Genomic DNA, 16,951 nt, shown 5'->3' on the forward strand with positions numbered 1-16,951 from the left:
TCTTGCAAGAAGTATTAATCAGTGTTTATATACATGTACTTATTGTAGCAAAGCCAAATCATCCTGTTCCTGAATATGTTTTAAATTGTGCCAGTTAGGCACGTAGCACCTTCAGTAATATTATGACACTACCTCTACTGGTCCTCCTCTCTGTATATTTCAAAATATTCTGAATATACTGACTATTCTGTCAAGTTTGATGCTGTTTATTTATTCTTTCTTAGAGAGTTAGCAGTACAAATAGCAAACCCCCCACATTTTCTCATTATAGAACTGAAAGAAGTATTTCATATTTAAAATAATTAAAAACAACATAAACATTTCCTTCCCTATGCATATTTTCATAAAGGAAAGATCTTCTGGCATCACCATCCTACCTAATATTCTGATACTATACCTAAGTCATACTGTGGTGAGCACAACACAGTAAAGCAGTCGATTCCTGTCTGTATGTGAAAATATTTGATTTTGTTGTTAAGTGCTGTGTTAGATTTGGAATAAGAACAGAATTTATTGTCCTGATCTCAACATGTTCATGCCCTGCAGTAAATGTCTGCTTTATAAGCATCTTTTTTCTGAACAGAATCTGCCCTGCCAACCCAGGAACATTTTAGTGACTCAAAGAGAGGGAAGGAAAGCTCTAGCTGTAAGACTGTTAGCTGATTTAAAATACTTGTTTGACACCTGTATTTTGACTCAAAAATAGCATCTGTTAATTAAATCCCATTCTGGATACAAGCTAAAACATACAAAAATAATGGCATGTCTGGCTACCTAGATTCTCAGCCTATGCTTCCTGACCCTCAGGTCATTAGGTCCAAGAAACCTCCTCTCATGTTTTGAGACTTAAACAGATATAGGCCAATCGGTTTGAGGCGGACAATATGTGAATACCTTTGATGGTTGAGGGAAATGTTGAAAAGCCTGCCAGACAGATCTAAATTTTTGGGTTTGTACTTTGGAATTTTTTTGAATTGGATTTTGAAAATTATTTTTGAAACTCAAGGAACTATAAAAAGTAAAAAGGTGCTCTTACAAACTAATACTACTAAGTTTCATACAACTCTAGATCTTGTTTCTGATGTTAAGAGCCTCTTAGAAGCATCTATGACCTATGAAAGAATTTGGCCCGCATACTTAACTGCTTCTTTTTCCAAGAAGCTTTTTGATGGAATTGCAGACATTTAATACTGATTTTGCAGAGGGAGAGGTTTAAACAGAAACCCTGAAGCTTTAGTCTGATTTCTTTATGTTTTCATGGAAATGGAAGAGGAGCAGAGTTTCTCTTCGTTATGGCTAAAGAATTTATTTCTATTCTATTTTTTTTATATTTTGTTTTAGAAAAAGCTTGTGTAAGTGTCCTGGTTTCAGCTGGGATAGAATTAATTGTCTTCCTAGTAGCTGGTATAGTGCTATGTTTTTGAGTTAGGTATGAGAAGAATGTTGATAACACTCTGATGTTTTCAGTTGTTGCTAAGTAGTGTTTAGTTTAAAGTCAAGGATTTTCAGCTTCTGATGCCCAGCCAGCAAGAAGGTTGGAGGGGCACAAGAAGTTGGGAGGGGACACAGCCAGGGCAGCTGACCCAAACTGGCCAATGGGGTATTCCATTCCATGTGACATCACATCTAGTATATAAACTGGGGAGAGTGGGGACAGGGGGCATTGCCGCTTGGGGACTAACTGGGCATCGATCCGCGGGTGGTAAGCAATTGCACTGTGTATCATTTGTATATTCCAATCCTTTTATTATTACAATTGTCATTTTATCAGTGTTATCATTATTAGTTTCTTCTTTTCTGTTCTGTTAAACTGTTCTTATCTCAACCCACGAGTTATACTTCTTTTCATGATTTTCTCCCCCGTCCCACTGTGGGGGGGCGGGGAAGCGAGTGAGCGGCTGCATGGTGCTTAATTGCTGGCTGGGGTTAAACCACGACAGTAAGATGCATTCCAGAAAGGCATCAGCCACCTTTTTAGAAGCCAAAAATGCTCATAAGCAATATAGTCCTTCCCCTCCACTTCAATTATATCTGCCCATATGTACCATAAGACAGTACTTGAACAAAACTTGGACAAAGTGAAAATTCCTACAGAGCAAATGGGAATGACCCAATTTTTTTTAAACACAAGGATAACAGTTACTTTCCAATCACACAAAAGATTGAAGGTTCAACACTCAAACTCTATGGACTCAACTGAAGCACCAAAGCAGATGTTAGGCCCTAAAAGAACTAATGTGCATGCTTAGCAGAAATGCACCCATTTTGTTTCTTAACCATAGGGCAGACATACTAAATTTCCTATGTCTGTTCAGGAGTGTTGTGCAAGAAGGCTACGCAACATCTCCATTAAGACAGGTATGTAACAGGTTTGACATAAAAAGGTCTTCTTCCATTTGACCAGCTTCAAACTGTTGTGTCTTAGATAAAACCAAAGAGAAGTTATGTATTACACTCTGTATTTAATTATAATTTAATTATAATTTGAAAAAAACCCTTTCAGATTACTTGTAGCCTTTGTTCAATTACAATGTAAAGCTGCTTTCAGATTTAGAATACAGTAAACAGTGATGCAAAATAACAAAAATTTCAAAGATTGTAAATATAAACACGTCATGGTCAGGAAGAATACAACATTACCGCCAAATCATAACAAACTGTGTACTTCTCTCTCACCTATTGCAAATATGCTTTTTGTCATCCTGTTGCCTTAACTGAATGTTGTTTGAGTGCATTTTGCTTTTCACCGAAGTTATTTTCCTCAAAGCAGACAGCCAGGTGACAGGCAGTTGGTAGCCTTTACTCTAAAATTCCAGTTTCAAACTAAGGTCCGCATTTTAAAACTGCATATCCTTCTTATTAAAAAAAAAGAAAAACTCAACAGCCTTGTTTCCTTCTGAAAAAAGAACCCTTAAAGAAACATTACAATAGATTCTGAAGCTGGATTGTACCAGCTACTAGAGGTGAATGTCCTCAAAAGAGGACATCTTTTGGATACATGTCGTTTTGTGTTGGAGAACGGCTGAGGGAGCGCGGTCATGGCTCCATGGAGGAGTTTTGTTCTACCAATCTGGACATAAAACCAGACTAGGCCACGATGGAAAATTCCAAGTCATGCTGACAAGGAAGAAAAGAAGGTCATACTGACCTTGTATTGTGTAGATAAGGAGGTACTGTATGAGAAAAACAGGATGGAACGCGGGCCCAGGCACGAGGGCAGTAACTGCAAGTAGGAGGAGTATGATAATGTAACTTTTAGAGCTAAGCCAATGATTGTAAGACAAGTATGTATAAGAGGTAACTTTGTGTTATAAGTATGTGAAGGTTTTGCAGTAAAGCTGAAGCTTGCTTTATCACTCACATTGAGTCGACTGCTTGACTTCCCTCGCTCGTCGCAGTTTTGGTTCCAGTATTCCTCCAGGATGCCTCCAGTGAATGAAAGCTATTCTCAGACCCGCTTCATTTAGCTTATTGTCAGACCAGACTTGGCTTAGTCCTATTTCTCTTCCTCTGGCTATCCCACTCCTTTTTCACTCCCATCTCCCTAAGTTTCTCTGAATTCGTGGAGTTTAGTTTCCTCAGAAGAATATCCATAATAAAGATGTGTGTCTTTTTTTTCTGAAATGAATATGCAATGTGTAAAATCTGTCAGACAAACATATATCAAACATGGACCAAAACTTACTTCTCATTCCAGTCAGCCAGGAAAAAGAAGGATCTTCTAACTGGTATATTTTTGCAAACCTTCACTTGACATATTGTCTTCCCAGCATAAGTTAGTGAACAGGAAAAAGAGAAAACTTTGTAGCTACAAATGGGAAAGAGAAAAAAAAAAAAAAAAAGATTAATTGTAATGTACCATGTCCAGCACAATAAACTTGGGGCAAACCATTCAGAAACTTGTGAAGATCCATCCTTACATGCAAAAAGAATTAAAATAATGAATCTCACATTAATGTGGGGGGTGGGAGTGGTGTGGATTTTGGGGGTTGTTTTTTTTTTAAATGTTCAGAGTTCAAGAAAAGTACTTAAGACACCTAGATTCTGTTCCATGTTTTTGTCATTAAGAATATATATATTTTTTTTTTCATTATTGCAGTCAAGGGAAGTTTGGACATAAATTTTGAAGTGTTACAACTTGCTTATCATACAACTTCAGTCAACAGTAAATATATTTATACTTACTTTTCCCAATCTATAAAAAACAGGTTAGTACTTGGGGAATCTATACATTCTTTACAGCAGAAACATTAAAGCCCTCTGTGTTGCCATTCTTCAGATACTTAACTGACTAGCTTCATAGTGTAATTCAGGTCCGGGGCTCTCTGTTGGTTTCATATTCTTCTCGCCAAAATCTTATAAAATTTTAGTGAAAATACAGGAATAGCATATAATCAACTAATGTTCTTAATTAGTCTTGTAACTTCCAGATCTTCCTGCCACTCTCAGATTTAGACCACATTCTGTACAAGAATGATGAATATGGGAAACAGTCAAATCTGAACAGGAAATTTGAAGCATTTGCAGATTGAAGGTGCCTGGCTTTGCCTTATTTAAAAGAATGATGGTTGATCTCCTCCAGAATGTTATAAAAATTGTTATAATTATTGTAGGAGAAATGCTTTTTCTTTTTTTTTTTCCTCTCTCTTTTTTTTTTTTTTAATTCAAAGAGGAGGATCTGAAATCTGTAGTACCTATGAATTATCAATGCAGAGAAAGGAAAAAAATACCTTATAAGACTAGGAAATGCTTTCTGCTCTTAAATATGGCATCTTTCCTCTAGAGTCTAAACATTGCGAACAATTGGAGGATAGCTCAGGAAAGAATAGGTTTTAATACAATCAAATGATTAAGCATTGCTGTTTAAGCAGAAGCATTGATACACAATATACAGACATATTCCTGATTTATACACCATAAAGACCTAATACTGGAAAGATTAATGCTTACGCGATGCTTCAGTCTGACTGATGTCAGAAAGGTTGTTCAGAGTGCATGCAATTCAACCCATTTTAGGTCTTTGTAGAGCATTTTGCCTAGGTAGCCTCCCTGTGAGTTCAAAGGCATGACTCTATGTCTTGTCCCAAAGATCACTTCATATCATCCAGTTGTAGACAGGAATCTGACTTTTTTTGGCTGTAGAAACAAATGCAGCCAAACATGAAGCTAGCAACTTTATGCCACTGGCAGCAAATAAGGCATATCTGCTTGGGATTTAAATTAGATAAAACAACAAACTGATAAAAGAAACAAGAAGGAATGAAAATACAGTAAAGAAAGGTAATCAGTTTTGCAATATTATTCTGCAACTTGTAATGTCTGTACCTATCTTTTTAATGAGGACAGTAAGACAGGAATAAGAAACTGAGAGCAAAAATATAAAAATTGACAAAAAGCCAATCCACAAAAGTGAACTTGAGATGGATTTGACAGGACACTAACATGATTCTGTAAAACATAAGACAACTCACTCTCTCTTATCCCAAATGATTAAAAGACAAGCCATTTATCACATATTGGTAAGTATAGAAAAAAGCAATGTAAAAGAGACAGTGAGGGATATCAAAGTTCTAACATTTATAATACATATATTATATATATGCAGGAATATATATTAAAATGTATGTTACTGTCCTGGTTTTACAAACAGCAGCAAGATCATAAAATGTAACCTTCAGGAAAGGGAAAATGAGAGCTGTGACATAGTCAGCATGAATTCATGCAGTGCAGAAAAAAGAACAGGGAGCATGCATGTGAACAAAGTTAGTAAAAGTATTTGAGGAAAGTAGGTGTCAGAGCGGCAGTCCATGTTAAGAAGTCCATGCTAGCTATGAATACTGGAAAGACTTGAAAGGGAGATTAAGGAGGAAGAGAGATTCTCATTTTCACATGCTTGAACATAGCATCCAAGTCGTCGGTGTCATTTAGACCATATGAAATTCCACAGTTTCCTGGTAAAACATAAAATGCAGTGGGAATGGTATAACCATCTGAAAATCAGGATAATGATTATAGTTCTGTATTTATTACCTTAACTAATGCAAATTCTCTCAGATTTTTATTAAACTGCTAATTACAGCTAATCCTGTATAGTACACTGTCTTGCTCACAGTCTAATGCAAATGATCCCACTGTTTTTTAATCAGTCATTTGGAATTCAAGGTAAAGTGGGAGCAAGGGGAAAGTATTAATAAAAACTTGGAGGACAGCATTTTGACTCATCAAAATAATGCTACTAGACTGTAGTCACCTGTCCTCCTTTGATTACTCTGGAGGGGTAAGAGGAGAACACCAGTTTTGCTCAGAGTAGGAAAAGCAGCTATCTGAAGAGGCAACTAATTTGACCAAATAATGCAGAAGAGAATACTTCAATCAGCTTTTTATTAAAGTTGTCTCCCTCTTTTCTTTCCTGTACTATGTTATATACTAGGTATACTTGGACCTACAGATTGTATTTATTTTAATCACCTTCTATAAAGAGGATTGTCAATGCACATGCTTAGCCAAGTAATGTGGTTTGAATAGGCCAAGAGCAAAAATTGCTGATAAAGCCATATTCAGATTGGGTTTAAGTAGAAGCACCTCTTTGTTTAACTTGGTAAGCTGGCCTTCAACCCTTCCAGTTACTTGTACTGCAGAGACCACACAAAGTCCCAGTCCAAACTCTCTCGGTGTGCAGCACACATCCGTGCCTCTCTCCCACTGAGCAAGTCAGTCACACAAGCATTTGTACACATACCTGTCAAGACCAGTGCTCTGATGTTGCTCCTATTACCATCCTTCCACACTGGCCAAGGGCAACGACCTAGGCCACCTCCTTGATTCTCCATCTATCTACGGGGCCTGGAAGTGTCCTAGTCAGTCAAGCTTAAGTAAATGCACTTTGTGCGAGAAAAACAGTGAAGATACACCCACTTACTCAGTCTTTAACATTAATATAGGAGCATCACCAAAGCAACAGAGATAAGCTAGTATCTGTGAAAAATATGTGATCTAAGAGACAACAACTCTTCTTGTGAACACCTGCTGGATCTCCTCCTACCTGTTCACCCAGGCTTCTGGGATGTTATGGGCAGCATAAACAGTGAAGCTGAGTTGGGAATCTAGGCTGATGTCCACACATGAAGGGCTTTTAGGTATGCTGGCAAGCTGGAAATTTGCATCAAAGCTGCTGCTGTAAACATGGATGAGACAAGAAATGGCCATGGAGAGCTCAGTCACAGCAGCCTCTATTAACGCTAAGAGGAGAGAGAGAAATAAATAAAGGTTAGCAATAGGTCATTTATGAAGAACGATATTTATCTTAAACCATCAGTTATGGCTTTGAAATGCTTCCTAATAAAATTTAATTAAAATGACATAACCTACCAACTGAAGCCAATTAGCCATCTGTGCTTCTGGAACCAGCCTTAGCTCATTTCTGGTGTATCATTACGGTGCTTTCACATTAAGGCATTTTTAAAGTAAGCATTTTAAACTACAGCAAGTTAGTGTGTGCCTCAGATATGCCATTTTTGTGTTAATTTTTGTGCTGGAAGGATTTTTATTATGTAGGTATTTTGTAATTTCAGCAGCTAAGTAGCTACTTAGTTCAAGGGAACAGGCAATGCAGCAGTAGAATGGAGAAAAGGCACTAGTTAAATTTTAAGACTATAAAGCTGTTGCAACTGTAGGTAAACAACACATAAAATATATACAATAGCAGCCACAATCAGACATAGTCAGCATTCAGATAGTCATGGATTGGTGATAACATTACACAACGGTGGACACTGAAATACATATCTATATGGATATATATTAAGTGTAGGCTGTACCTTCATTTTTATCACACCTTTATGTTATTTCCTCTGGCTTCAGCTCTGCAGTGCTCTTTTTCTGCAATTACTGGCTTTTATCCATCTTCCCTCTCTCTGTGTTTTTGGAGCAGCTAGGGATTGCCTGATTGCCAGTGCAAATTAAAATCCCCAGCCCTGGCAGCCTCCATCGAGTGAAGAGAGCCAGTACAAGCACTCATTTCTCAGGCAAGGGAGTTGAGAAAGAGTCAGAGTACATTGTATCATTCCAAGATCAGGATGATTTGTCTTCCGAGAGGAGTACTCCAAATTCTCCTTTCCCCACCCCACCCTAGCTTATGGGTTCCTACATGATCAAGAACATACTCTCATCACCTGTTACAGTTCCTGACATACTCCCTAAACTTGTCTGGCCACTGTATTCGGCAGCCATCTATTAGCTGTCTAATAGTGGGTATTGAAAAAAATAAATTCCTAGGAATAGGAAGCCTAAGACTTGCTTATATTAGCTTTTTATACTTGGGATAGGTGCAGGAATCCTGCCCAACATCAGATACAGATACCACAATTCACTGGACTTCGCTATCTCAGTTTCCTGACAGAAACCTCGAAAAAACATATCCACAGTCTGAAATTTTATTCCCCTTCTTTGATAGGTTTTGCCTTTAAACTAGCAGATACTCAACTATTGAGTCACAAAATGCATTGCAAACAGTCCAAAGGAATTATTTCAGTCTTCATTTTATAATAGACAAATTTTAACTATGTTAAAGTAGAGAGATACATAAAAATGAAATAGTTTGACATACAGTAGGGTTTGCTACTGGAAATACTGACAGCAAATTATTACACTCTTGAAGGACTGGCTAGAATACTACACCCTGTCGTGTTGTAATCACGTTCCACATATGAAAACTGAACCATTTTAGAGACTAACAGGTTGAGAAAACTCAGTCCTTTACTCTCTGTTTGCTTATACTTCTCTGTCTAGCACTTGTTTTTAATGATCTTTTTATTTATTTTCTTGACTATTTTCTCCATCTATCATCCTTCACCATAATTGTTCTGAATAAATCTTTTGCTCTAATGAATTTTTTCCCTAGAATACCATTTTATTCTTGTACTCAGTTCTTTTGGATATGTAATAGCTTAGTACCTTCCAAACTGTTTAATTTGCACTGAATTCTTCTGCATTCCAAGAAATTGCCTATAGTGATATACATAACACCTTCTTAAGAGGTCCAGAACAGGACATCAGTGGACTATTACTTGAACCAGTATTTTCTATTTTATCTGAAAAGTACCACATTATTTACATTAAGGAAAAGCAGCTACTTAGGAGACTCCCTGGCTCCAATCTGTTCAAAGTGGCAGACAGGTAGATATAGTGTAATAGCAAAACCTTTATTTATGCAAATTGGCCTACTGAAGTCAATGACTGCTGAGTGGAACCTCAGCATTTTCTCCAAAAGACGGTGAAATGTAGTTCAGAATCTGTGTAAACTTCCTGCTGTGTGTTGAAACGCCACCAGCAGTTTTTAGACAATCCATATTCTAGGCTGTAAGGAAATGTTTCAAATTTTGTCTCCAGAACAAGAGGAAATGTATTTCAGCTAAGCCACAGAAAGAAGGGAATACTCCTTGGACAAAAAAGTCAGAAGAAACATACACAATAGGGTAAATATTGTCCATAATAGAAAATTTACACATGCCAGGCAAGGAAGCGAATAAGATGCAAGATGCCTATCACTATATCCAAGCTATCTTGTCCACTGGCCATGTTTGCAGAAGTATGATTCTCATGATTTACCCAAGTCACAAAACTGAATGCCAGATATGTAAAAACCAGGCAAACAAACAAAAAACCCCACCAAAACTGAAGGAAACAAAGAAAAAACACAAATTTTGCCTCAATTATTTATAACATGCTTCAATCTGTCAGTGGTGAGGTGAAAAAAAGCTTCCTGGGAGTCAGGGACCTGCCCACCCTACAAGATCTATGTGACTAAATGGGGCAAGGTTAGAAGTCTTCACTTAGTTGCAGCCAATGTCCACGAGACACCCTGCTGAAGGGAGCTGGGAAATGTTCTTCTTTTTCCTCTCTCTCAAATTTCCACCTTTCACCCGTGGGTTCGCACAGTCTGTGCCTGACTTCAGAAATGGAGCCAGTTTGAAAGCAGGGCCTGGGGGGGACTACAGGCTGTCTGTCTCTCTTGCTATGATGGCCTGTGAGGGGTGAAGGCAGCAATGGGGCAATCAGTTCAGCTGCCAGCAAAGGGAGACAAATGAAACTTCAGTATCATTTATCTAATTATTAAGAGATCCAGAATGAAGATCTTCTCAGGAATAGAGTTCCTCAGGTGTAAGCAAACATCCAAGTATGACCTGGTCTGCAGCTGCAGGATTTTTTTCTGCATTAATTTTCTTACTCTTGTCAGCTCTCAGTTTAAAAACACTCTATGGTTTCTGTGCCAGAGTCAGCCCTTCCCCCCCAGCTCTTCACTCATTAAGCCCGGTAGCAATTAACTAAATCAGAGACAAACATCTTGGGTAGTCTGAAATGTCCATTACAAGAGTTGGTCAGCATCTTTTTACTGTATTTTTATGAGTTGCTGGATAGGATTTGGTACGCTGAAATTATATCACCCATTCATGAAGCCAGAGCACTTTACTGCTTTTTATGATTTTTATGATTAATAAATCTTAGATGAGAAAGGACTATGGTGTTTCATTGATTTACATAGTACAGGCTATGGACTTCCTACAGCAGATTCACAGCTCCAGCTATGCTAGAGTTTATTTTCTGCAAAGGTGTCCCAGGCATAGCCAGTATCTAGGAGACTATGAATACACCACATCACAAAGTGAATTGTGACCAAGATTAATAATCTCACAACTCAAACCCCATAATTTATTTCTGGTGTGAAATTATTTGACATCACCTTCTCACTGAAGGTGAGAAGAAATGAGACTTGCAGAAATGAGATGAGACCAGGGGAAGCGAACTTTAACCTCAGCTGCCAGATATGCTTATTTCTGACACATCTTCCTTGTACGTGAAGTCTGGACAAATAAATTTCACCCTTGGTGAGAAACAGAACAATCCACACCATCCCTGAAAGTGTTAATGAACATATCTGCACGTGCATTCAAGATTTAGTAAGGAACATGCTAGCTTATTCCTTATAGAAAACCACTTTCTTCTTCTCAGGCCAGTATTACAATTCACATATTATTTTAGTGCCAGACCTTCCAACAGAGTAGGTACTTTGCTGTTATTGCACTAGCAGATGATGTCGATTCAATACATCTTAAACATGCTCTCTCTGACTCTGTATGCACATTTTCTCTGGGTAAAACGTGACAACTATCTGGTTGAAGAGAATTTGGAATGAAGGCTTAAGACCTTTTGACACCTTAAAGTTGTTTTGGAGAACAGGAGCTTGATATTGTTCTTTCCCACTTATTTTCAGAGAGAAGAGAGCAAGAACCTAAATACACTTTAGGTCATACCCCCCCCCCCCCCAAAAAAAAAAAAACCCAAACCCCTTAAGATTTAGGTAAGGTGCTAAGCAGCATTAATTAGAGCATTATTATAATAAGAAAAAGGCAAAACATTAAAAGGCTGTAATGAAAATACTGATCAGATGCACTTTCCAAGCATCAATATTTACCTTATTGTTTCCTCCTATTAGTTGACGAATCCTATGAATTATCCCTTGAAAGAAACTTAAAAATCTCCTGCTGTCCTGGTATCAAAAATGTCTCCGCTACATATGCTTTATGAGGCCTTGGTAACTTCTGTTTAAATTTTTTTTGAGAACTGGGAGGTTGCAGGTATTTAAAAACCAGTCCTAGTTAAAAACCCTGTGGCTTTCAGAACAACATATCAGGATGTAACACAGCAACAACTTAGAGGTAAAGAGCCATGCTCAGATTTGAAAACAATGAAATCAATAAAAAGCTCTTCACATTTTTCCATATTTTGAAACAAAAAGTGATTTTTCCAAAACAAAACTATAATGGCTTTGTACTAGAAGAAGGAAGAAGTGGAGCTTTCAATTTTATATAGGAAAAACTTCAAAAAACCTTCCATTTTTTCCTCTTCCTCCTTTCAGGTTTTTTTTTTTTTTTTTTGGAAACTTTCTGTGGTGAGTATTTTTATGATCGGGTCCAGAAGCAACTGTCAAATCCCAAGAATAATTAGTGAACTTATACACCCTTAAATGTAATGACGGCTCATTAAATGTATCGTCATCAAAGTGTCTAGTTTCTGCATTCACTCAAAAAGACAGCAACTCCAGCAATTCAGTTGGAAAAGACTGTTGGTTCAATATCATCAGTTCATGGTGCATACTAGAATTTCTGGGATGGGTCCCAGGGAGCTACTGATCAAATTCCAAAAGCTGCTTATTATGTCTGATCCAGTGAAAACCCTGCCTGAAGTAGCAAGGCTACAGACATTGTATAAGCATTCATTCATCAGCTTTTGAGAAACACGCACGGATTCAGTTTTGTACCAGCTTGCGGCCTGTCTTTTCATACTCTGGATTGCAGCAAACTCCAATGCTAAATCTGTATTAACATGCATAATCTTATTCTTTACTTTCTGGGAACACTTGATGCTGCAGAAAGGTGCTAATATCTAGAAATGCCTGTCGTTCCTCACATGTAAGAAGAAATAAAAAAAATACTTTGAGTACTAAAACATTAATATAATCTTCTAAGGACTTCATACAGAGGAAAAAGAACATGATCCACACTTAGGCATAACAAGGATAAGTACTGCTCTATTCACAGCAGTGGAATAATTTGGCCTACAGAGATAACACTCTTAATAGAGCCAGTTATTGCAACACTAAATCAAGGCTAGATATTTTGAATATAGTCTTTGACTTGCTTAGTCCATGGTGAATGACTAATATTAAACCTCTGATAATCTTTTATTAAAGAGAAAGATTAAAGCAGTTTCTAAACAAATGACTAAGTAAGGCTTTCATTTTAATAGTATACTTTATCTTTTCCTCTTTTGTGATAGAAAGAGTCTATAATAAAGAAAAAAACTCATGATACTCAGGGTAATAATAAATATCACTTGGGAGAGGAAGAGGAGAGAAAAAAGAAATTAGTAGAAGCAACTGATTGCTGCTCTTGCTGTTCAAATTTGATCCTGTTTTCTTCAAGATAAAGGTGAATACATGTAAGATACAGGAAAGAACAGTACAAGTGGGAAACGCCGTGTGTCTCCTCGGCTGTCAATGCTGACTTCTTTTGCAATTGTGCTGCTAGAGAAAGCAAAACACATGTTTTTTAGCCTCCCAGAAATCTGGAAAAATTTACCAGCACTGAGCTAAGGCGGTGATTTTACTTTACTTTTGCATCACAGGCTTGCAAATTTTTGCATGCCTGCAATTCTAGCCAGCTAAGTGTAATGAAGTAAAAAGAGGGTGCAAAGCAAATCAGGTGGAAAAGGGAACACAAAGGTGATTTCAGCAGGAATGCACAATTCACCACCTAGTTGTTTTTTATTTCTAACTTCAGCAGGTGAAAATATCATCTGGACTCCTCTTGGGCTCAGTGTCCCTAGGTCAACGGATGGAAGGCCCCATGGTATTACCATGAAGGTGACCACTGAGAAGACAGGGACTAAGGATAGCTTGTGATCCCCAAAAGAAAAGACATGTAGAATGGCTTTGCCCACTTCTTAAGGATCAGGCATAGGTTCCAGCAGATCAGTTTTGGCCATTGCTCTCACGCTTTGTTTTTATCAGACATGCCCTTAACACCAGCTTTGATGCAATAGCTAGACTTTTCTGTTAATACTCATTAGCTTAAGTTTAAATATTTTGCTGGCTTTTAGAAGTTTATTTAATAGGTGCATATGTAAGGCATGTAGTACATTAAAATGTACATGGAATGTATGTCACTGCATGTAGAGGTCAATTTGAATTTTGTTTACCTTGGACAACTTTGAATGTAGGCTTCTCCACAGAATGCCTAATGGCCTGGCAAGTTCTGACTTGCAATCAGTAAGCTGCAGTTTCTAATAATACACTACCAAAAAGATTCTGCAATTGCTATGAAATTAGAACAAACAGAGAAGCATCACTCTTCACAGTTGAAAGTTTCCCGGCATAAATAAATAGGTACAGAGAAGTAGAGAGTAAAAAATCTGATTCCTTTACTGCTATTCAATAAATCACATTTTCCTTGAGGAGGCTGCTGATTCAATGAAGCCCAAATTTGGAAATATCTTTAAGTAGAGGAATGTTTTAGATCCTTTCTGGCTAGGTTTTCTGAACAGTGTGCAGAGGAAGATGTTTCTAAGGTAGATGTTGATTAGTAACTATTCATTCTTTTCATCATCAACAATTAGTTGCCATTAAGAGTGTTGAAAAAAATTCATGGGATAAATGACTATATCCAAGGGAGAAGAATCCTACAAACTCTATTTACCTTCTCCTCCCTTCTGCACCTGCGTGTTCTCCCTCCACTCCCCTGGCCCTCCAGCTGCTTAGCTTTTCCTGGCAGCTTACAAATACAATTGCTGTTTCTTTGTTTGCTGTTCATGAAGTCGAATAATGGTGAAACAAGCCTGGCATTTGGAATCCTGTATTTGAACCACTTCTGTGTTTGAAGGGCTGCTGCGATCTTTGTGGTTGGTTCACCTTTTTGCCTCTCTGAGCACACTGCAATCGAGAAAAGCAGACGGAGAAAAAAAAGAAAGAGGAAAAAAAAAGCATCTCAGCAGCCACTTTTTCCTGAAACGAAATGGAGAGAGACCACTGTTTCACAGCCCACCCCAGCGTTCAGATGGAGGGCCTTTTGAAAGCATCCACGTAGCAGCCCCAGCTGCATGTCGCAGGCCAGCCACAGAGGAGTAGAGCAGGAGCCATGCCCCAGTGTGGCTGTCCCCTCCAGGAGCCCGACACAGGCACCCACGACAGAACAGACTCCTGTACATCTCAGCCTGCGAGGTGCTCTGCAATAATGCCAATAGTACTGGGCACTAGCCAATGAATCTAAGCCAATTTTAACTAGGAACTGAGTAAGGCAGGGTTTACGATTTTGTCTGTTACTGTTAATTAACCTACTCTTCTTATGACAGTATATCATTTAAGACAACACACTATTTACACAACAAAAGACAGCAAAACCCAAAAGCTTAAGGAGGAAGGAATGAAAGCTATTGGAGCTGAGCAGGAAAACCATACACTAAACAATTTTTTAGGCTTTCATGAAGTTCCTTATTTTCCCTTTTCTCCACAGAAAAAATTGAGATTAAGGACAACTGCTATGACCACCACTAACTGTAATCAGTTCTTTCACTCTACTGTTTGTTCTCCATATTTGAATGTCCAGATTAGTTTCGGGAAATGCTATGTTTTATTTATATTTTTAGATCACTCAGATTTTAACTTGTCTTAATTACCGTATAATATGACTAAATATGTAAACATCTGCAATATGCCAACTGTAACAGTTCACTAATACAAACAAATAGCAAAATGTGTGTTTTCTGATGATACATCTTGAATTAACATTTTAAAGATAACACTTTACCTTTGTTTGGTGTTTCCACACTTTGAAGTGAAATCTGTAAAGACAAAACCCGAGGGAAAAAGTAATCAGTTACTTCAGAAAAGACCAGATAGCAGTTATAATGGTGTTAGGAGTAGTACTCGGGGAAAATAAGGTGAGAAAGGGGAAGGTTGTATCCTAATCTTATGATGACGGAAGACATGACTGCGATTCAGAGTACCAGAACCTACTTTCTCTACCATCTCAGACAAGTCACCCAGAACCTGATTTCTGACAGTATTTAGGCATGTCAAGATACAAAGAAGCACTTAGTAACATTTGAGGTGCATACAGTTTTTCAGCCTCTACACTGGTGTGACAGAGATAAGAATCCCCTCTTCATGCCGTCACATGCATTATATATTCAGACATGAATCCCACAACCACGCTGAGCAGGCAGAGCCTCAGCATCCTTTTCAAAGCTGAGGAGTATCGAGTCTCCACTCAAATGGCCTACATTTCACCTACATTCCTGTGCCAAATCAGCAAAAATAGCTATGCTTTTCAAAGGCCTTTGAGCAGGCAGCTAACCAGAGACAGCAAACAGAAAATACTAGGTGCAGGGATTTAGAGGGTGTTTATGCCCTTGGTGCCTAAACAGAGCTCTTGGTGCTTAACAGTTATTCAGTATCCGGATTCCCACCTCTCACATCCCACTGCTGTCAGCAGGAACTGCTGGGTGCTTATGACCACTGAAAGGTCAGGCCAGTTATTTAGGCTGAACTGACCAGCCTAATTAAACTTTTTTTCTTCTTTTTTTTTTTTAAAGCTGCTTTATTAAATCCCCAAGTACAATAACTGCCATCAGTCAGACCTCACTCCAGGCTTCTCAGACACTGGACAAAATTCAATATTGCTACACTGCCTGTCCCTTCCCATCCACACAGGAAAAACCGTCGAGGCAGGTAGCTCGGTGCATCTCCCAGGAGGACGGGCAGCACCCACAGCCCCAGGTGGGACAAGTGTGGGCGACCAGCTTCCCTTGCTGACTGCTCAATCTGCTCCATCTTTGCCTGGCTCTGACATCAGACTTGCATGTACCAAGATGACATAGAAATAAGTTACTGAGGTACAAGTCTTGACCAGAGGCACTAGCAAGTTAATTCTGTGTTTCAGTATTGCCCATGGCTTGCACTGTTTGAACACATGTCCCTGAAAGGTTTACTATACTTTACAGTCATTAATCTCTTTGTAGAGAGTTGACAGTGCTTTGTGTTAGTACATATGTATTCAGCAAGATGCTTCTTAAAAATTACAATGCATGCAGAGGTGACACGAGTAGTACAATGTTGGATGTACACTCTCCCTGTGGAGCTGCCAGAATTTGTCTGGTAAATATGAAGGGAAGTCAAATGCTTACTTGAGGGGAGAAAAGCAACCTCCAGGCTGAGAAATATGTTTTCACAATCTTTATAATGCAGTAAGACAAACGGGAACAGAGACCTTTGTTAAATTCTCTCAAATTTTGGAAAGTAAACAACCTTTTGGAACAGAGCTCATAATTTCAACATAGTGTAGCCCATTTAATATATAGTGGATTAATGCCTGTTCTGGCAGGATTTGATCTCCTAGGA

At 38.3% G+C, this 16,951-nt stretch overlaps 1 protein-coding gene across 1 annotated transcript in view; it reads right to left on the reverse strand.

The window, feature by feature from the left end:
• PIK3C2G (phosphatidylinositol-4-phosphate 3-kinase catalytic subunit type 2 gamma) overlaps positions 1–16,951 on the reverse strand; it is a 211,250-nt gene that overhangs the window by 145,172 nt on the left and 49,127 nt on the right. Inside the window, exons 10-12 of the mRNA XM_052790705.1 lie at positions 15,360–15,393; positions 7,043–7,229; positions 3,686–3,808 (exon numbers count right to left, since the gene is read on the reverse strand). Coding sequence (XP_052646665.1) covers positions 3,686–3,808; positions 7,043–7,229; positions 15,360–15,393 — 344 coding nt within the window. The remainder of the gene's footprint in view (positions 1–3,685; positions 3,809–7,042; positions 7,230–15,359; positions 15,394–16,951) is intronic.

The sequence above is a fragment of the Harpia harpyja genome, chromosome 6 (assembly GCF_026419915.1).
Source record: "Harpia harpyja isolate bHarHar1 chromosome 6, bHarHar1 primary haplotype, whole genome shotgun sequence".
Classification (NCBI taxonomy): Eukaryota; Metazoa; Chordata; class Aves; order Accipitriformes; family Accipitridae; genus Harpia; species Harpia harpyja.